Source organism: Microcaecilia unicolor, chromosome 3 (genome assembly GCF_901765095.1).
Source record: "Microcaecilia unicolor chromosome 3, aMicUni1.1, whole genome shotgun sequence".
NCBI classification, from domain to species: domain Eukaryota; kingdom Metazoa; phylum Chordata; class Amphibia; order Gymnophiona; family Siphonopidae; genus Microcaecilia; species Microcaecilia unicolor.
The window spans coordinates 462,594,721-462,617,486 of record NC_044033.1 but is presented as its reverse complement, the minus strand read 5'-3'; the positions used below and the strand labels follow the sequence as shown (position 1 = coordinate 462,617,486).

The 22,766-nt window shown below is 42.9% G+C and overlaps 1 protein-coding gene across 2 annotated transcripts in view; it reads left to right on the top strand.

The window, feature by feature from the left end:
* The window catches only part of DST (dystonin), a 509,263-nt gene that overhangs the window by 134,939 nt on the left and 351,558 nt on the right, over positions 1 to 22,766 (top strand). Inside the window, exons 28-31 of one of the 2 annotated variants that reach the window (XM_030198985.1) lie at positions 944 to 1,159; positions 3,665 to 3,811; positions 11,155 to 11,388; positions 13,748 to 13,900. In XM_030198985.1, the coding sequence (XP_030054845.1) occupies positions 944 to 1,159; positions 3,665 to 3,811; positions 11,155 to 11,388; positions 13,748 to 13,900 (750 nt within the window). The remainder of the gene's footprint in view (positions 1 to 943; positions 1,160 to 3,664; positions 3,812 to 11,154; positions 11,389 to 13,747; positions 13,901 to 22,766) is intronic. The other variant, XM_030198986.1, reaches the window with a different exon arrangement.

Sequence of the window (22,766 nt, the reverse complement as noted above, 5' to 3'; positions counted from 1 at the left end):
TATAGCCAGTAACTGGTTGTTAATGCCAATTAGTAGCTCATTTATCAATCAAGTTATGTGTGCTAACAGAGTACACTAATTCACACATTAACTGATTAATGTATGTTAGTAAAAGGGTTCCTCAGTGATTTGCCTAAGGCCACAAGTATTGGCCATTGGATTTGAACCCTAGTTTTCCTAGTTCTCAACCCACTCCTTAGTCTTAGGGATTCATTGAAACATTTGACTAGGGGTGCCTAAACATTTGCACATTAATGTACAATGTTTTAATATAATTTATGGGTGTTGGGAGTTAGTGATGAGATTCAAGGTGTGTGAGTAAGAGAAGGGATTTAAGTCAGGGGGAGGGGTATGGGAATAGATTCTCCTTCCCTTTCCCAGAATCCCATCTCTCCTGTTCCTGATTTTCCTTTCCTTTCCTCTTCTGTTTCCTCTTGCCTCTCTATCTTCTGCTTGCAGTTTCTTTGACTATTTCCTTATTCCCTCCTCTTTTCCATTCCCATTTTCCTTTCCATACCCTTTATTGTTTTCCTTCACCCTGAAATTCCTTATCCATCTTTCTCCTCAGGGATCCCTTTTTCCTTGTACCCTTTCTTCCCTATTCCCTTTCCTCTGTCTTCCATCCTAACACTGATCATTAAAGTTCTCTTCCCCTGCCTCTCCAAAACAGAACCAAATAAATTAACAGAGCAAACAAGATGTGGCAGCAGACAACTACAAAATACAGTTTACTAGGTGGCAAATGCTAATTTATGCAAATATAACAGAATTGCTACAGAATTTCAGAAAGTTTCCAACTCTTGTTTCGTAATTTTCCCTCGAGCTGATAAGAATATGGGAGCTGTGTTTAAGAGAAATTTCAGATTCAGTGCACAGTTTCACAGAATAATGAATCTGCGTTTTTTTTCTATTTTTCTCTATTATGAAAATATTTTCTTTACAGTCATTTGAATCAGGGTTAGCAGCATTTTCAGTTATTCTAAGGAAAGACATGAAGATGGCGGAAGAGTTTTTGAAAGGTGCACACAATGATGTTCCTATGGAAAATCTGAAGGACCTGCAACTAAGCCATGAAAGTTTGCAAAACACGTTTTGTATGGTTTGTGAAATGTCTTCAAAGCGAGCAAAACAAATAGTCCTTGCTATAGACTCTGAAATGGTAAGTGTGTACGTTGTAAGCTGTTCTTCTTAAGTCCTGGTGAACAGCCTAATTTACCTGATATTCTTCGCATATTAATTTTAACAATAAGCCAATGCGACATAATGTAAGCCACATTGAGCCTGCAAATAGGTGGGAAAATGTGGGATACAAATGCAGCAAATAAATAAATAATAAATTACTTTCAATTTACACTCTTTGAGATGGTATTCAGTAACACAGATTGTGGTTCAGTAGATGTGTTTCTGCGGTTAACTTTCCCCTGTATCTTCAGCAGTATTTATCTGATTGAAGTGCTGCTGAACATATTCAGCTAAAGTCATCTATGTAGTTAACTTTAAGATAGCTCCTGTCAACAACCAGAATTATCCAGTTCAGGTTCAATTTATTTGATATACTGCCTATATGAACAGTCTAAGTCATTGAAAACCTTCAGCAAAATATTGGGGAGGGAAACATGAACTGAGAATAACACAACAGTTGACATGAGGACAATAACACAGAGAAAACTTCCACGAGAGGGGACGAGGTACAGTGGGAAGAATTACAGTTGCAACAAGTGGGGGAAAAAAAGGAAGGGAAAGCAACAAGGGGGGGGGCAGTTAAGTTTATCTGGATAGTACTTACATTTTAGTGGTATGCTACTAAACCAAAATGGCACCCCTAGAATGCCCAAATCGATGCCTGTTTTTGTCCAGTTAGTTGATAGTGGGAAGGGATGAAGGGAGAGAGATTTTTTATAATCCAAAATTTCTCAGAGCTACTCCTGAAGTTATCTGGACAAATCATTTCAGTAATAGCCTCGTTATTATCAAAATAATAAGGATGTCACCAGTAATTTATTTGTATTTATTTATTTTATTTTGCAAGTACTTGATATATACTGATATACCAGCTTTAAAGCCAAAAGGTATAGCAAGTGGTTAATTATTAAAAAGTATAATAACTTACTAGGAAAAAACATGGGAAAAGGAGATGAGGAGGAAATGAAAGGTCAAAAACAAGACATAGGAGTAGAGAAAGGAAAAACAAGGAAAAGCAGTGTGGTACAATAGAAGGGCTGGAGAAGAAGGAGGAAGAATAAGAAAACAAAAAAACAAAATAAAGAGGTTCTGGATAGGTTATTTCAACAGAAGAGAATGTTAACTGGTAGAACCATGTTCGTGAGGACAACTTCAAAATGTAGGTTCTTTGGGAGAGAGTTCCAAAACTTTGGGAGAGAGTTCCAAGCATGAATTGTCAGATTCTCATATAGGGCATTTTCGATTAGTAGTCCAAGTCTGAATTAGGATGTTTTGCTCATTATGTCCCTGAAACAGTCCACCTTAGAGCCATTTTTGAATAGGAAAAACGTCTGGGTTTCCTTTTCAAGAATGGCTCAAAGATGGATGTTTTTGCACAGAAGACGTGTAAAAAGAGGATTCATTTTCCAAACTGAAACATCCAACTTATAAACTCCATAAAACCAGACACAAGAATGTCTGACTGGCATCATTTTGAGAGAAATGGCCACACAGACATCCCTGCAGATCATAGGGGCAGCCTAATGGTCAGTGCAGTGAACTATAAACAATGGCACCCAGGCACAATTCCCACCATAACTCCTTTGTTTTGTGAGCCCTCCAGGAACAGAATAAAATCTACTGTATCTAACTGTACACCATTACAATCACCTTCCATCCTGCAGTTGTCTCTTAAATTTAGGTACAATAGGTAATTTGGTGGTTGGTTTTGAAGGACTCAAGATTTCCACCAAAACATGCTAGGTAGAGTGGGATTTAGACCTGGATCCCCTTGTTCCACTGCACTGACCACTAGGCTATGCCTGGCAGCTGCTTGCTGCTCTGTTGGTTATGCCCATAATGAAGCTGTCATACCACCTGGAATCCCCTTTCAGTTTCACTTCTTATGGGGGTGGGAGAGCGACAACATCCACTGGGGGATTAAGGAGGTATCAAGCCTTTATCCCTCCAGTGGTCAGCTGGTCAGTGAGAGCAACTTTTTGTACCTTTAAATGTGTGATCGAAACAGGTCTAAATAAAAATGTCCTTCCTTTTGCTTTGGATGTGTCTTACTGTTCCATTATCACTGAAAGATGTTCAGGTTTTGGGCCTGCCCTAGTCCCAGCCAGAATATGCCTCCAACATGCCCCCTTACTATGTGGACAAACTGCAGTGAAAAACGTGCTAATTTTGCATTTCAAAAATTTGCAATTTAGATGTTTTCAGCAGACGGGTGGCTTTTGGCGAGTATGAGATGTCTATGTGCTTTGAAAATTAGCACCTTTATATCATGGAAGGCAGGTGGGAAGCCAGGAAGTTAGCCTGAGAGGACTTTAAACCACATCTAGGAGTATAAGGTTGGAGCATTGAAGCAAGATATAATGGCGTCTAGATAAAATTTGCTTACAATTTGATTTTTAGTTGCTCTGAGTTCATTTACTGAAAGAAGTTAGTTAGACTTTTCACTCTGGATTAAAATACTTAACTTGTGTTTTTTAATTAGTCTAAACTAGCAGTATTACATCAAGAACTTCTAGACAAGCTTCATAAGCTTTTGGATTGGATTATGGAGAATGATGATACCATCCAAGACTTCACTGTGGATGGCAGCGATATAGAAACAATGAGGAAAAGGTTTCAGGCACTTAAAGTAGGTATCAAAGAAATGTAGAAAGTAGAATATGATAGCAGATGAGAACTATTAGACACTTTTTCCTGACAAGTTTTCTTTTTTATTAGATCCTCTCTTTTCCGCAGTCTTAGATCAGTATTTGTGGACGAGTGATACTTCTTTTTATTTAGATTATCGATGTTTGATTTTTTCCTTTTGTTTATTATTGTCTTATTTTTATCACTTTACTGTACAAGTATATACTTGGTTGATATTTGTAAATTGCATAAAAAAAAAAAGAGAGAGACTTATTAGACACATCTAGTCTGCCCTTTCTTGAAAATTCTTCTAGTACAATATATAGCAAAAAAAAAAAAAAAAAAAAGCGTCACCTTTCATGTGCCTGGCTGTTTCTTAGGAAAAGAAACCATTTTAATGTAAACTTTTATCTTAACTTTGTGTTAGCAGCTCTAAGGACCCTGTTTATTAAGTCATGCTATAGGTGTGCCCATAAGAATATATAGGTGTCTAGTGTTTAGTGCACTCTAATTGTAGCGTGCACTAAAAACGCTAGTACACTTTAGTAAACAGGGCCCTAAATGTAGAAGAGATTATGCATTGATCATCTATCTCTAGGGAGCAAGCCCTTAGAAACCTAGAAAAATGAAGTCAGATAAAGATCATACACCATAATTATCAGTGCAGGACATTCATTTTGCACGCTTCAGGTTGTCCAAACCAACATATAGCCTCATTTATCCCAGTGGTCTAAACATACCCAATATCCCTTTTAATTAACTCTCCATAATTAACTCTCCATAATTGTCTCCAGTTCACTGCTAATTGGATCCTCAGATATTTGCTAGACATTTTAGCTTACTTAAATTTGAACTGGAGTTTCAGCAGTTGCAGATATTCTACATCTAGAGCCACCTGTTAGGCTTCAAAGTTTTCCCAATTTATTTTATAAACAGACACCTCACTGTATCGCTTAATCTTTCCCATGAGGACAGGCAGTGTTAAATGGGGATGCCTAACAGTAAATTTTACATAATCTGCAAATAGTGTAATTTTAAAGTCCCTTGCTTCCTGAAATCCAGCTCCTTGTGACTTTGGGCAAGTCACTTAACTCTCCATTGCCCCAGGTACAAATAAGTGCCTGTGTATATACTATGTAAACCGCTTTGAATGTAGTTGCAAAAACCACAGAAAGGCGGTATATCAAGTCCCATTCCCTTTAATATTTCCATTTGCCCATTATATTTTCTTCATATAAATGTATAATGAGAACAGTTTATCTCATTTATCAGGGACATTCTACCTACATGAATTCATGTTTCAGTTTCTGTGTCAGGGGAATTGGTTCCTAAACAGTGAAGATACTTACCTATAGCAGGTATTCTCGAAGGACAGCAGGCCATTCATTTCCATATATAGGTGCTGTCATCCACGTCGCCTGGTGTGGAGCATTAAAAGTTAACATTGCTTTAATAGCATGCACAGCGTCCCCACCAAACATGTGCTAGTGCCTTCCTGCCTGCTAGGGGAGCATGAGATGAGCAGTACTATACTATAGCACGGAATCAACTGTGTGAATGCAGCCTGGAACAGAACAAAATGGGCCTAGGGGGGTGGAGTTGAATTCTAGACCCCAAACAAATTCTGCAACATTGTCTGTCCAAACCGACTATCGCATCGGGTATCCTGCTCAAGGCAGTTATGAGATGTGAATGTATGGACTGAAGACCATGTTGCAGCCTTGCATATTTCTTCAATGGAGGATGACCTCAAGTGGGCTACTGATGTCACCATGGCTCTAACATTTAGCCCAGCCTGGATATAAATGAATGAAATGCAATCTATCAGCCAATTGGAAATAGTGTATTTCCCGATGGTGACCCCATCCTGTTGGGATCAAAAGAAATAAGCTGGGTGGACTGTCTGTAGGGCCTAGTCTGCTCCAAGTAAAAGGGCAGTGCTCACTTGCTGTTCAAGGTGTGCAGTGCGCTTTCGCCAGGATGGGCCTGAGGTCTGGGAAAAAGTGTTGTAAGGACAATTGACTGGTTCAGATGGAACTCCGACACCATCCTAGACAGGAACTTATGGGTGCATGCAGAGAACTACTCTATTGTAATAAAACTTAGTGTAAGGTGGATCTGCCACTAGGGCCTGAAACTCACTGACCCTTCAAGCTGAAGTAACAGCCATCAAAGACCTTCCAGGTCAAGTACTTCAGATGACTGGAATCAAGTGGCTCAAAAGGAGCTTTCATCAGCTGGGTGAGGACAATGTTCAGCTCCCATGACATAAGCAGAGGCTTGACAGGGGGCTTTGTTAAAAGCAAACCAACTAGATGTTGTCCAGATATAGGTCTACCCTCTATACTATGATGATAAGCACTAATTGTGCTAAGGTGAACCCTTACAGAGTTGTTCTTGAGACCAGACTCAGAGAGATGTAGAAGATAATCATTCAGAGTCTGTGTAGGGCAAAAAGGGGGGATCTATGGCCTTGCCCTCACATCAGACTGCAAACCAAAGATTAACATCTCTTAGTGGAATCTTTTCTGGAAGCCAGCAAGACCCTGGAGACACCCTCTGAAAGACCCAAAAAAGCAAATTCTAGGCTCTCAACATCCAAGCTGTGAGAACTAGAGACTGCAGATTGGGATGTAGAAGTGACCCCTCGTTCTGCATGATGAGGGTCGGAAAACACTCCATTCCTTAGTGTATGCAGCAGATGAATCCAGGAACTGGTGGTGGCCATCTACCAGCAGGTGGAGATAGAGACTACAAAGCTGAAGGCAGTGATACTACACGGTCAGCTCCTCCTTCACTTCAGTATATCTCTATCTTTAGCAGGTGGTAGACGGTGTCTCTGCAGCTCCTGGATTCGTCTCTTGGGCCTGGTCCTGGGCCTTTTGGTCAGTTGAGCTTAGGGGGTGTTTGGGCCCTGTGCCAACTTTAGGGGCATACCTGGTGGCCTGGGTGCCTTCCTCAACAGAGTTTGGGCTGTTGTTTGGACTGTAGCCTGATGGTTCTTCTGCAGTGTGCATTGTTTTTTTTTGGGATGCACGTCAGCCGCTCTGGAGGATTCTCTGGGGCAGGGGGCTTCTGACCTTCCCCCCCGAGTTCATTCAGTTGCTCCATTTGCCTATCTGTTTCAGAAGTCTGGTAGGGGAACTGACAGTACCTTTTTTGTTCAGCCTTTTGAGATTTATTACTTAGTCTCCACTGATGGACCCTGCCCCGAAGAGGGGATGTTTACTCTCCAGCTCAGCAGTAGGGCCCATTGCTCCCTTGTCTTCCTCTGTTCGGAGAGAGTCTTTTCAGAGCGGTCCCTTTGTGCACAGAGGCAGCAAGAATCACCTGCGCTGGAAAGCCATGTTTGCCCAAGTGGGTGCTTTGAGGGCAATAGACCTCATTGTCTGTGGTGAGCTAACATTTTCTTATAGTTCCTGCATTGGCTAAAGGCTGTTCCTGGTGTGGGAAACAGTGAACAACATCAGAGCAGGGCTTCTTGTGTGTTGGGCCTCTGAAAGGGCTTATTTAGTATTTTTATTTACAGACTTTTCTGTCCCCTCATTTTTTTCTTTGAGGGCAATTGCTTAAACTTTCCCTCACTTCCTTTGTGAAACTCTTTATATCCTGGCAGTACAGGTATTGCCTGTGAGCACATCACCTTGAGTGTGCCTGATCTCTGATCTTGGAAGCTCAGCAGGGTTGGGCCTGGCTGGTTTCTACTTGGATGGGAGACTGCCTGGGAATACCAGGTGCTGTAGGTTTTCTTTTTTTCTGCACCTTTATAAGGAAGTTTCTAGGCTTAGTGTCTTTGGCTCCACATTTCTGGAACATATTGTTATTTTCTGGGGCTAGTGCTCTGGTCTCCATGGTAACTATGGAACTTCAGTGCTGTCATGGGGGCATTATTTCCAGGTGCAGTAGTTTCAGTACATAGTTTTTTTCTGGAAGATGGCTGGCTTTCAACCTGAAGGTCTCAGGTTTAAGACTGGTGTGTGCATCATTTTTAGAAGCTGTGGTCCTCGGCTTCTTTTCATATGGGGCATATTTTCTTCACTCTTCCATATTGCTTGCCCTGGCAAGCAGTTCTTTGCATAGCTGGGACATCTAACACTATACTATAGTGCCAAGTTTAGTTGTGTTGGTTTCCCACAGCAGCTCTGCTCTTCTAGTATTGCACTCTGACACTGGTCAAACTATTGCATATCAGTTCCAGCTTCCACTGTATCAGCGGCACCTACTACTACTACTATTTAGCATTTCTATAGCGCTACAAGGCGTACGCAGCGCTGCACAAACATAGAAGAAAGACAGTCCCTGCTCAAAGAGCTTACAATCTAATCTAGCTAGCTGTATGTTGCAGTGTCTCTAAGGCTTTTATTGCACTTTTGCACTTTTTCTTTGTATTGGACAGCTAGCTATATTCAGAGTTATTTCAATTTAGCATTCTTCCCTGCAGTTCTCCTCTAGGAAGCGTTTCTACTGTTTCTTTTTTGGCACCCTCATCTGCGGATTCTCTATTAAGCCGTTCTGGGCCCTCATGTTCAGTTCCAGGCTCTGCCTTTCGGCATGGCTTTGGCTCCATTCACCTTTCCTTAGGTTTGGGAGTTTTGCATTCTCCATAAGGACAGCTTCAGAGTTCACCCTGCTCTAGATGAGATCAGAGAGTCATTCTTCCCAGGTCTTCTCAGAATCCTTGTGCTGGGTGGTCAACCTTCAAATGATGGAAAGGAAAGGCTCTAAGGTAGAGATTTTCTTCTTTCCTCAGGAGGGGAGGAGTCAGATGGGATACCATAGGATTCCTCCTCCGAGAAGTACCATGGATCCTCATCAGACTGTCATGAGTGCTCCTCATCAGTGTTGGCAAAGATCTTCTCATGGGAGGGCCAAGACTGAGCCTGCCTTGATATGGAGGAACTATGTCCTCAAGATGGACGTTGAGGTGTCGGCTTGACCCTCAACTCCGGTGAAGCTTCTTCCTCCAGTATCGAGGGGGTGCCTGCACGGGCAGCTGTCTGCACCGGTGCTGGTGTAAGAGACCTCATCGCAGGCTGAGGGCCTGGCGGGGCAGTAGCAAGAGGCATAGCAGACGTAAGCACCCTAGATGACGATGCACTCTGTTGTAAGAGTCTTGACAAGTGCTCATGGAGCATGAGCCAGATGTGCTCAGGCCAACTGGAAAGGCTGGGGCATTGGGTCAGAGACAGGCTGCTGAACTGCCGGGATAGAAATGGGTGCCATGTCCTGGCTGCATTCAGACCTGTGCATCGGCACCTCTCATATGGAAGGGATTTGGTCCTCCCGGCGCCGACACTTCTGAGGGACTGGGGGTTCCCTCAATGCCCTGAAGCTCTTAGCACCATGCATTGAGAGGGACTGATGCCAGTGCTTCTTGGCCTTCACCCAATGCCGGTCATTAATGCTCTTCTGTGCCAAAGAGGACGATGTTGAATCCTCACATCACCTTGGGATGAGGTCCAATACTGACTGGTCCTAGAGGCCTTGCACAACAGTTGGCATCGAGGCAAGTGGAGACCGTTCGATGCACGCCCACTTCCAGTGTCTGAGACAGGCCTAGTAGCCATGTGAACCAATGCACCTGATCCTGAAAAAATACCAAGGATGAGTCCCGACTGGAGCTCAGGACTAAGAGGGCCTAAAGAGCACGAAAAAAATAAGGTATTTTTTCCCCACTTTTAAGTTTTCTAACACAATAAGGGAAGGTGAAAAAAGAACAATAAAAAGGAAAAAATAGGAGAAAAAAAATCTCCTAGGGAAGGCACAAACCGCTCGCAAAAGTACTTAAGCATAGCGCACCCTCTCCTCATAGTGGATGAGAAGAGACTGCTGGTCCTGTGCTGTTGCGGTGGGTGGGAAGGCACTCACATGTGCATGGTGCTCTGAAAGCATATTAGCTTTTTAATGCTCCGCACAAACCGCTCAAAAATGTACTTATGCACCAGACAGTTTGAGGAGTTGCGTATATCGCATCCTCTCCTCACAGTGGATGAGAAGAGACTGCTGGTCTTGTACTCTTGCGGCGGGCGGGAAGGCACTCACAAGTGCGCATGCGGTGAAAGCAATATTAGCTTTTTAATGCTCTGCACTGGGCGACGTGGATTACATCATCCACATGTGAGAATATGGCCTGCTTGTCCTTGGAGAATCATTGTTACATAGTTTTCATTCCATATTAGTACATTCACCTACAGAAATGCTACAGATAAGTTGTTGTCATTATAATGATTTAATAGGAGAAGGTTTTCATCTAATTGCATGTTATTTTGGATACCGCCGGCCACTTTATAAAACGTTTTCATAAAAGCAGACCGATTAGGAAGCTGGGTGCTGCAGTCACCTTAGGAGTGCTTGTCCATATGATGATTCAGTTATTATCTTCTGATGGTCTTAAATTTCATTGTTTTATATTAAACATTTTAGTAGCTGGGTGTTTTCCAGATCATTTTGATATTATTGCCCCCTACATTAATTATCTAGCATTAAAGGTTTTTACCGGTTGGTGTATTATGCTTGTATTTACTGGTGTATTTACTGAGCGAAAGAGTCATAGCCCAGGATTGGTAAAACTGATCAAGTACACCTACATTTAGCTCTTATAGGGGTTCTTTTACTAAGGTGCGCTGAAAAATGGCCGGTAGTGTAGACATGTGTTTTGGGCGCGCACAGAATTATTTTTTAGTGCACCTACAAAAAATACCTTTTTAAAGTTTTTGCCGAAAATGGACGTGCGGCAAAATGAAAATTGCCGCGTGTCCATTTTGGGTCTGAGACCTTACCGTAAGCCATTGACCTGGCGGTAATGGTCTACACACGTCAAATTCCAGTTGACACCTGTTGCTGCCGCACGTCAGAAAATAAAAAATATTTTTCAGACGCCCACCAAAATTGAAATTACCGCAAGGGCCACGCGGTAACTGGGCGGTAACTGCAATTTGGTACGCGTTGGGCGTGCATAGGTGCCTACGCGGCTTAGTAAAAGGGCCCCATAGTCTGTCATTATATGGGATGCCCTTCCCCTGGTTAAATCAGTCCTAATTGGCCACTGTGGCAATCTGACATCTGGTGAACACAATGCTATAGGAACTGGTTTAAGATCAGGTGTCAGGCTGCCATTTTGAGTGAGGGCAGGGTACTGGCCACCCAGCTTTGTTTAGGTTGTGCCCTCAACATGATACCATGCCATGTCTCGAGACTGGAAAATCGTGATATTTAAGTTGGTAGAAATACAGGTTAAGGAATTTTTATTATATAATTCATAAGTAAGACCCTTTCTTCTTATACTATGTTGTCCAAGTGATGCTGTTGTTTACCAACAATAATTCTTCAACATCCTACCAACAGTTCAAAGAAAAGGAACTACGAGAGAGAAAAATACAGCTTGAGACCACAGCACTTGACATTCAGTTCTTCATTTCGGAACATGCCCAGGATCTGTCTCCTAAGAAAAGCAAACAGCTGCTCCGGCTCTTAAATAGCACACAGAAGGCTTTCCAAGCAAATCAGGAGAAGATATCATCCCAACTGGAATCATTAAAGGCCTCTTTATGGGCAGCACAAAATCTTGGTGACCTTAAGGTTTGCCGTTCTGTATAAACTTAGTACTTCTTTGGCACACTAGTGAGGATTTGCAGTTTTCAAAGCTAATATCTGTACTATTAAGAATGTAAGAATGGCCATACTAGGTCAGACCAATGGTCCATCTAACCCAGTATCCTGCTTCCAGCAGTGGCCAATCCAGGCCACAAGTACCTGGCAAAAACCCAAATAGTAGTAACATTTCATGCTATATAATAAAAAATTATCTCTGAGTAGATATTAATTTGCTTTGCTGTCATGGGATAGGAAGCAGTGTCCTTCTGTAGATTAAGAATTGGTTATTGGAGGGTAGTGTTAAATGGCCTTTTTTCTCAATGGAGGAGGATGAATAGTGGAGTGATGCAAGGATCTGTATTGGGACTGGTACTATTTAACAAATTTATAAATGATATGAAAATTGGAACAACAAATGAGGTGATTAAATTTGCAGATAACACAAACCTATTCAAAGTTGTCAAAACGCATGTGGGTTGTGAAAAATTGCAGGAACACTTTAGGAAGTTGTAAGACTGGGCATCCAAATGGCAGATGAAATTTAATGTGAACAAATGCAAATTAATGCACATTGGGAAGAATAATCCGAATCATAGTTATCTGATGCTAGGGTCCACTTTAGGAGTCAGCACTCATGAAAAAGGCCTGAAACATGCCGAATCTTCTGCCCAGTGTGCAGCAGCAGTCAAAATTAGCAAACAGGATGCTAGGAATTATTAGGAAAGGGATGCGAAATAAGACCAGAAATATTATAATGCCTCTGTATTGCTCCATGGTGCGACCTCACCTTGACTATTGTGTTCAATTCTGGTCGCCGTATCTAAAAAAAGATATAGCAGAATTAGAAAAGATTTTAAAAAGAATGACCAAAATGATTGATGGGTTGTAACTGCTTCCATATGAGGAAAGGCTAAAGAGATTAGGGCTCGACTGAGGGGGGATATGATTGAGATCTATAAAATCCTGAGTGGTGTGGAGCAGGTGGAGGTGAATCTATTTTTCACTCATTCAAAAAGTACAAAGACGTGGGGACATTCAATGAAATTGCATGGAATTACTTTTAAAACAAATAGGACGAATTTTCACTCAAATAGTTAAGCTCTGGAACTTGTTGTCAGAGGACATGGTGATGGCAGTTAAAGTATCTGGGTTTAAAAAGGTTTAGACAAGTCTCTGGAGGAAAAGTCCATATTCTGTTATAGAGATGGACATGGGGGAAGCCACTTCTTGCCCTGGGATTGGTAAGCATGGAATGGTGTTACTAATTGGGTTTCTGCCAGGTACTTGTGACCTGGATTTGCCACTTCTAGAAACAGGATACTGGGCTAGATGGACCATTGGTCTGACCCAGTATGGCTATTATGTTCTTATGCCAGTTGAAGAACTGAGCACAGTGTATTACTCGACAAATTTGCATCATTAACTAATCCCTCTGCATAAGTGTCATGTGACTTGAAGGTTATAATGACTGGTGGAGTCCTTCTTGTGTGTTGCAGAATGGTTCTGTTATATTTCCTTTCATAGATTGTCACATCAGAAATTAGTTGGATGGCTGAGGGTCAAGGCTGCAGTGTTTTAAATGTAAAAGGTTTAGAATGATTCAAAGCTGGAATGTGAATTAATTATTTCTGGTCATTGAAGACCCCCTCACCATTGGCAAGACAATATGCAGTCACCTATATTAATATTGACCATGTAGCTTCACTTCTTTGCTTACAGCAGACATGTACAAGTCAAGAGGGTTAAGTTATTTTTATTTTTTGCTGGCACGATGAAGACTTCTTAAATCATGTAGCTCATTGAAGAAATTAAAATTCTGTTTAGAGCAATTAGAGGGTAAAAACGGAAGGTTAGAAATATTATTGAACAAACTGTTCATAACTGATGAATTGAAAGACTGGTTATCTTTTTTATATGTCTTCAGTGATTCGAGCATTTTCCATTCAGGTAACCAAATGCATACCTTCTGCTTTAACACCCAAGTCACACCTAACCTCTCTTTTGGTATCCTTTTTCAGAATTAATAATATGTATCACAGGTTTCAGGAGACAAAGAAAACTGGATTTTCGCTTCAGTTGGTCCTGTTTGGTCTGTCACACACACACATACATGGTCAGACTTCTCTCAAATAAGTCCATCTCAACAAGGTCTAGATTATCATATCTACATATGGGTGACAGGTTGTTTTCCAGAACTTTTCTGCTGTCACCTTGCTCTAGCTGCATTCCACTGTTATCATGTTTACAGCATACTTTGTAAAGGGTTCGTCTAGATGCTTAGCAATTCTGTATTATTGGGAAAGGCGTGCCTTTCAGTTTACCATGCAATTGTATTCTGGCTTAGGATGTAGCAGAACAGCAGCAAGAACACAAGGAAAAGCTTCAGGAAATCTGTGATCTGCTCACACAAACAGAGAATCGTCTTATTGGTCAACATGACACATTTGTTAGTGGGGAAAGCATGGCAGAGTTGCAGCATTATCAAACTGAACATCAGGTAATAATTAAACAGACCTTGGATTCTACTACAGTGCATTTTGAATGTGTTCATAATGAAACTGAAATGAAGAGTAATTATAAGCTAGAAACATACATTTCTGATAGAAACATTTGAATCAAGTTTAAGATGTTTCTATGAAATCTACTGATGCAATTGCACAATATACTTGAAAACTACTCATACAGGCATTCTCACTGAATTTATTAAGGGTTCCTTTTACTAAGCTACGGTAACAAAAGGCCTTAGGTTGCCTTTATATGGGTAATTCCCACGTGCTAAGGCCATTTTTACCGTGGCAATAACCCCCCCTCCCCAATTTCCTATTTATTTTATTAATGGCCACCTGCTTTATAGACTGTATGGGCTCCCATATTATCCTTGTGCAAACCAGTTAGCTTGCGGTAACTTAGATGTGCTAACTGGTTAGCACAGGAATGCCCACACTCTGCTCCTGACATGCCCCCTAAAAAAAAATTCCAATGAAATATTTACTGCGCAGTTAGCGAATGCACATGAAAAAACTAACGTGATGCTGTAGCGCATCCTGTGTTAGGCTATTTTTGCTGCATTAGGTGCATGTTAGCATCTAACACAGCTTAGTAAAAGGACCCCTAAGTGGGCAGATAGCACAAATGCTGATTTCAGACTTCACAATTAATATAATAATCAAGATCTAGTTCCCGTAAATTATAAAGTACATTCAGTTACCCATTGTAATAAAGTGTATTCATGTGCATTAAACATATGTTAACGTGTTTGCCTTAACATGTGAATTAATTATTTCTGGTCATTGAAGACCCCCTCACCTAACATATATTAATACAGTAACAACCTCCTAGTTGATCATTTTATATATTTGGGAATCTTATTGGACCAACAACTTTCATTTGAGTATCAGGTAGTTGCCGTATGTGGAAAGTGCTTCTTAGCCTTGTGTCCATTCAGTATAACCGTTTCTCAATAAATCTTCCCGGCTGACCTTACTTTATGGTCTAGTGGCCTCCAGATTAGAATATTGCAGTGAAATCTATGCAAGTATTAGTCATTCTCTCCTGAAATGTCTTCTGATTATACAGACTACAGCAATAAGGATTTTCTGTCAAGCAGAAAGATTTGACCACATTATGCCATTGTTAATTCGTCATCACTGGCTTCCTATTGAGTTTCATGCATGATTTAAGATTCTAACCTTGGTCCATAAGGTAATTCATACAAGTACACCTCTATATCTATAATTACTTGTCATTCCTTATACACCAGTTCGTTGCATGATCACCACTCATATATGCCATTGATTTTTTGAGCAAGACTTGAATTGACCCAACAGAACGCTTTCTTTTGTCTGCCTCTCCTGCTTTGAAACACTCTCCCTCTTTCAATATGAGCTGAACCTTCTCTTATGAAATGTAGGGCTGCCCTTAAGATTTACCTTTTTAATCTGGCCTTCAGGAAATTGTCAGGCAGCATTGGATCATGGTAGCTGATCTAAGCCTTCAGTTTGTAAACTTTATTTCTGTAGTTTTATCTTTAGCTTTTCCCTCCTCTTCTACATCCTACTTTTTTGGCTCTTCTTTCCTGTTGTTATTATGGCATACCTTTCCTAAATGTATATTATATTTTAGATCGCTTTGTTATGAAAGGTGATATCAAATCTGGTAATAAACAAAAACATAAACTGCTTGGACGGCTGCAAGTCCTACTTGGTGCAGGGAAGGGATCCTGACTTACCTCAGTCTGGTGACGATCAGGGTGAATGGCAACTCCCATGGAGGCAGTTAAGTGGTGTTCCTGCTGTGGGACACGTTAGCTGGTATCAGAGTGTTGCAGTGTGTGCATGCCAGGAACATGGCTGGGGTCTTTAGACTCTCCAGCAGAGACAATGCACAGTTTGATGCAGGAGAACACAGGAACGGGCGCTATTTTGTCGGGACCGACTACAGTGAGGAGTCCCTGTCTGATCACGCACTGAACACAGTTGCCATTTTACATCCTCAAGACCTGACAGAGCAGCTGTATTGGGATTTTTCTTTTCTCCAGAGTTTATATTGCTCTTATACCAGGCCTATTTACTGAAGCAGGAACAGTCAGATTTGCTGCAAGGTGCTTCAGTTTCTTGCCTCGGTGCTGCTCCGGCTCCTAAGAGATCTCATTTAGATCTCCAGGAATGAACATATGAGACATATGAGACTATCTCTGCTTCTCCCTGCTTATCTGATGTGGCCTTGGTCTATTCAGAGGAACCATTGTTGAAGGAGCCATTAGAGGAGGGAGAACTTCCTCCTCGGGAGGTGGATGATTCAAAAGTACTGATTTTGTTTCATAAAGAGAAACTCAGTACTCTTATTTCTGAGGCACTGGCGTTGCTTTCCATTGAGGAGCCTTCTGCTTCAGCATCAGGAGTTACATCTTCGTCAATCATGAGGGGACTTAGAGATCCTCCTAAAACCTTTCCAATGCATCCAGACATTCAGGACCTCAATACAGAAGAATGGGTCTCACCAGACGCGGGGCTGAGAGTGGGAAGACCCATGGGTTGCCTCTACCCATTAGTTTTGGAGAAAGATAAATTGCAGCTTCCCAGGGTGGATTCCCTGGTTATGGCGGTACGTAAGATCGCCTTTCCAGTGGAATGGGGCATTGCCCTAAAAGATCTATAGGATAGGAAGCTAGAAGGCTGGCTGGAACAAGCTTTTGGCCTTGTTGGGCCTTCAGGCGATAGTGTGTAGCTCGTTCGGGGCAAGAGCATGCATGAAGTGGTATCAGCAGTCGGTAGCTCAAGAGGGGCGCCATAATATCCAGCTGGAAGCGGGGATGGACTACTTGGCGGATGCTATTTATGACATGTTACGGGTTGCATCCCGCAGTATGTTGGCAACTCTGGTTGAGGCATTGGGCAGCAGATGCAGCATCAAAGTCACATCTAGTTAAACTGCCTTTTCAAGACAAGTGGCTGTTTGGAGTTGATCTCAGTAACTTGGTGAAAGAACTGAGGGAAACTAAGCCATGGTGGTACTGCTGGAAGATAAGCCAAAAGCCCCTGGTCATTCATCTTCAGGGGGCTTTCGATCTCGATTTTGAGATAGATGGTACTGGCCTGGTCATCATCAGTATGGTCAGAAGTCCTGCTTTCAGGCACACCAATCTTCCTTTTGTGTGGATAGGACGTCCTCCTCACTGTCGGCTAGAGTGCCCAATACCTCCAGAGCTTCACAATGATGCAAGACTGGTCCACCCTTCTCTTTCTTCAGTGAGATGATGTTTTCAGAAGTTGCAGAAGGAGTGGACTAAAATCACATCAGACCAGTGGTTCTGGATATTCTTACAGAATGTTACAAATTGGAGTTCTCTCGCTTCTCTGATCTTACAGTCTCCTTGTTGAAAAGGAACAAAGGCGGTCAAGGTTCAAGCCACCATATATTCCTTACTAGCTCTCCAGGCCATTGTTCCAGTTCCCCAGGCTGCAAAGGGTCAAGGCAGATACTCTGTCTACTTCATTGACCCAAAGGAGGAAGGCATCTTTTGTCTAACCTTTGACTGGGTGACCAGAGAATTGAATCATGGATGTAGACGTAATCTACTTAGATTTCAGCAAAGCTTTTGACACGGTTCCCCACAGGAGGCTCTTAAATAAACTAGACAGGCTGAAGATAGGACCAGACGTGGTGAACTGGATTAGGAGCTGGTTGACGGACAGATGCCAGAGGGTGGTGGTAAATGGAAATCGATCGGTTGAGGGAAAGGTGAGCAGTGGAGTGCCTCAGGGATCGGTGCTGGGGCCGATCCTGTTCAGTATATTTGTGAGTGACATTGCTGAAGGGTTAGAAGGTAAAGTTTGCCTTTTTGCGGACGATACTAAGATTTGTAACAGAGTGGACACCCAGGAGGGAGTGGAAAACATGAAAAAGGATCTGCAGAAGCTAGAAGAATGGTCTAAGGTTTGGCAATTAAAATTCAATGCGAAGAAATGCAAAGTGATGCACTTAGGGAATAGAAATCCACGGGAGATGTATGTGTTAGGGAGTGAGAGTCTGATATGTACAGATGGGGAGAGGGATTTTGGGGTGATAGTATCTGAGGATCTGAAGGCGATGAAACAGTGTAACAAGGCGGTGGCCGTAGCTAGAAGGTTGCTAGGCTGTATAGAGAGAGGTGTGACCAGTAGAAGAAAGGAGGTGTTGATGCCCCTGTGTAAGTCGTTGGTGAGGCCCCGCCTGGAGTATTGTGTTCAGTTTTGGAGGCCGTATCTTGCTAAGGATGTGTCACGGTCTCAGGCTCTCGGACACTGGCACCACATGAGCCCTTGGGCCGCTGCCGACAAGCGGCAGCAGTAGGCAAGACCCTCAACCAGGACTGGATAAGCAAGCAAGGCAGGAGAAGCTGTAGACAGTCAAACCTGGAACAACCAAACAGGAACCACAGGACTAGAACTATAGCAGTAGGCAGGCAGGGAATAAGCAGGACAGAGCAACTGGTCTTCACCTGCACTTGACCACCATTCACCAGGGGTTTGAGCCCCCAGGTGCAGGCGGCCGGCAGGACTTACTGGACCTAGCTTGCAGACAGACTAGACCAACAGGATACTAAACAAGCTTGACTAACACATGGTTCGGGACTACTGAGGATACGAGATTCTCAGACCGATAATAGGATACAGAACAAGCTTGACAGAAACAGGGTTAGGGTTCAAAACAGGAGTGCCCACAGGCACCCAGACAAGAACAAGGCATACAGGTAAGACACAAGACAAGGCAGAAGCGCTCCTACAGCACAGCAAGACAGAAGTGCTCCTATCAGCACCAGAAGGGTAAAGTAGGGAAGCTTAAACAAGCAGGCAGAAGTGCTCCTGACAGCACAGCAAGACAGAAGTGCTCCTATCAGCACCAAACACTAACTTGGACCTTTGGCGTTTGCAAAGGCAAACTAGAAAGTTTCCAGGTGGCTAATAAGCCCATCAGCAGCTGAGCTCAGCTGCAGCAATCTCAAGGCAGCTAAGGGTGAGGCTAGCTGCCAAACTTTCAAGCAAGACTGGAGGGCTAAAATATCTGGACTGGACTGAAAAGAGAGTCTGGAAAGGCTATGGCAGCCACCGGTTCTGGCCACCAGAGGGCGAGAGGAGCACAAACCAAGAAAAAGTCACAATCGTGACAGGATGTAAAAAGAATTGAAGCGGTGCAAAGAAAAGCTACGAGAATGGTATGCATTACAGTGGAGATGAAAACGGTAATGGAATTCAAACATGCGTGGGATAAACATAAAGGAATCCTGTTCAGAAGGAAGGGATCCTCAGGAGCTTAGCCTAGAATGGGTGGCAGAGTCGGTGGTTGGGAGGCGGGGCTAGTGCTGGGCAGACTTATACGGTCTGTGCCGGGACTGGTGGGTGGGAGGTGGGGATAGTGCTGGACAGACTTATACGGTCTGTGCCAGAGCCGGTGGTGGGAGGTGGGGCTGGTGGTTTGGAGGCGGGGATAGTACTGGCCGGACTTATACGGTCTGTGCCCTGAAAAAGACAGGTACAAATCAAGGTAAGGTATACACAAAAACTAGCACATATGAGTTTATCTTGTTGGGCAGACTGGATGGACCGTGCAGGTCTTTTTCTGCCGTCATCTACTATGTTACTATGTATATGAGGAGAGACTTGCTGACCTGAACATGTATATACCCTGGAGGAAAGGAGAAACAGGGGTGATATGATACAGACGTTCAAATATTTGAAAGGTATTAATCCACAAATGAACCTTTTCCAGAGACGGGAAGACGGTAGAACTAGAGGACATGAAATGAGATTGAAGGGGGGGGGGCAGACTGAAGAAAAATGTCAGGAAGTATTTTTTCATGGAGAGAGTGGTGGATACTTGGAATGCCCTCCTGCGGGAGGTGGTGCAGATGAAAACGGCAATGGAATTCAAAAATGCGTGGGATAAACTTCCTTAGAAGCTTAGTGGAGATTGGGTGGCAGAGCTGGTGGCGGGAGGCGGGGCTAGTGCTGGGCAGACTTCTACGATCTGTGCCCTGAAAATAGCAGATAATCAAAGTCAGGTACACACATAAAGTAGCACATATGAGTTCATCTTGTTGGGCAGACTGGATGGACCATACAGGTCTTTCTCTGTCGACATCTACTATGTTACTATGTTATGCTTTGGGATAGGAGAATGTGACACAGCTTCTATATATTCCAACTGCACGATTATCTTTGAGAAGTAGTTCCAAATTAACTTTGGATTTTCCTTCAATGAAAATGTTAAGTTAAAATCCATTTGGGAGTGCTCTGTGTATCAAACTGTTAAATTTTGAATAGTTCATGTTAGACAGATCACTTCATATTTACAGTTTAGCAAAGTTTTAAAAACTTATTTGTTTTCTTTGTATTGGGTTTTTGAGCATTTTTTATTCATTCGTAAAGTATTAATTGAATTTTATATTGTAAATGTAATTCACTTCTATTAGACGTGATTCTTTGTGTAATCTACTTTGTAGCTGTGGTTAAAGGTGCAATATAAATGATATGAATAGAATAGAATGTAGTAACATAGTAAGTGATGGCAGATAAAGACCTGAATGGTCCATCCAGTCTGTCCAACTGTCACAGTCATTATCAATTCATGATTAAATCAACAATGAATGTAATGTAAAATACTTGATCAGGGTCTTTGGCATTTCTGGGACATGACCATAGAAGTCCGCCTGGCCCTGTCCTTACGTTTCAACTACTGGAGGTGCTGTCGAAGCCCATTCCAGCCCATCCTAAACCGGATTGCCATATATGGGACACAGACCGTACAAGTCTGCCCAGCACCAGCCCTAGTTCATCACAGCCATCTAAGCGTCACTCAACATATCCGCACTCATGCAGCCATTTAAGTTTAAGTAGATCAGTTTGTCATACTTCATTTCCTGATGGCAGATAAAGATACAGCTTACTGAGTCTGCTCATCCATAGCTCTACAAACCCTTCCTCTGAAATCCTCTGTGCTTGTCCCAGGCTTTTGTGAATTCACCACTAAACATTTCTATAGTTCTACTAGATGTATGCAGTGCGGGATGCATTATATGAAGGTACTTTCTTTGTCCCTAGTGGGCTCTTAATCTATGGTGTTTTCTACCTGGAACAACAGAAGGTTAAGAGGCCCTTTTACAAAGGCACGTAGGCGCCTATCTGCATCCAACACGCATCAATTTGTAACTACCGCGTGGCCTGGGTGGTAATTCCATTTTTTATGCGCGTCCGATATGCATGTTGGAAAATATATTTTTATTTTCTGGCGCACGGCGCTAACCGGGCTGTAATCGGCAGTGTACGCATGCTGAAGATTACCACCTGGTTAACACATGAGACCTTACTGCTAAGTCAGTGGATGGCAGTAAGGTTCCAGGCCCAAAATGAACACGTGCCAGTTTTTATTTTGCCGCACATCCATTTTCGACCCCCCACCCCCCAAAAGGCCTTTTTATAGATGCGCTGAAAAATGGACCTGCACAGGTCCAAAACACGCACCTACACTAGTGCAGGCCATTTTTTTGGTACACCTTAGTAAAAGGACCCCTAAATGACTTACTCAGTCATAAGGAGCTGCAGTGGGAATTGAACCCACTTTCCCAGAATCAAAGCCAACTGCATTAACCATTAGGCTGCTGCTACTTCTCCTAATTTAGATATCATCCTCATCTTCACCGCCTCCATTACAAAGCTGGCCCAAGCTTCTACCATCATTTTTGTAAAGAAATAGGGGCCCTTGTACTAAGCTGCATAAGCGGCTATGTGCGCCCAATGTGCGTCATTTCCGAGTTACCGCCCGGCTACCATGTGGCCTGGGTGGTAATTTCAGTTTTTACGCACGTCATAAAATATTTTTATTTTCTGGCGTGCGGGCGGTAATCGGCATTTGAACGCACATTGACCATTACTGCTCGGTTAACACGTGAGACCTTACCGCTAAGTCAGTGGCTGGCTGTAAGGTCTCAGACCCAAAATGGACGCGTGCCAATTTTCATTTTGCTGCACGTCCATTTTTGGCCAGAAAAAGCATTTTTTACATTTGCACTGAAAAATGATTCTGCATGTGGCCAAAGTACGCCCCTACACTACGACAGGCCATGTTCAGCGCACCTTATTCCTTAGCCTACTCCTTAGTCTATCCCCTTTTACCCTCATTCTATGATCCCTCAATCCAGAGCATTATTTCAGTTGGAAAAGAGGTCTAGTTCCTGTGAATTTATAGCTTGGAGATATTCAAGTGTCTGTATCATATCTCCTACATCATGCCCTTTTTCCCATAATATGCATATTGAGATCTTTAAGTCTGTTCCTGCCACCCCCCCCCCCCCCCCCCGCCGCCCCACTTACTTGTCCTGCTCGTGTGCACAGCAAACTTCCCCAGGGCCCGGCGCTAGCACTGCTCTCCTGTTCCTGTGCACAGCAGCGCCACAGAGCAGTCCTTCTTTCCTGTCGCGTCCAAAGAGGCTGTTTGGACGTGGAAGGAAGGAAGTGCTCTGCTATGCGGCGCTGCCGTGCACAGGAATAGGAGAGTAATTCTAGCACTGGGCGGGTGAGGGCCCTCCTTTGAATTTTGCCCCCCTGTCCTCCTCTTGATGGCCCTGGTGTAACCCATTATGGGTGTGTCTTATATATAAGCACCCGCAGTTACACCAGCCATAGACTGGTGTAACTGCAGTTACCCAAATGCTGTATGGATGCATGTAAATTGCAATATTCTTTAAGTTGCCATACCCATTCACTACACTTGTGAATGCCTCCTTGCATTTACACACTATGCCACTAACGCACACCCTTACAGACTAGTGCACAGTTGCTTTGCTGCCACTTACACACATAAGTGTACACTTATCCACAAAATGGACA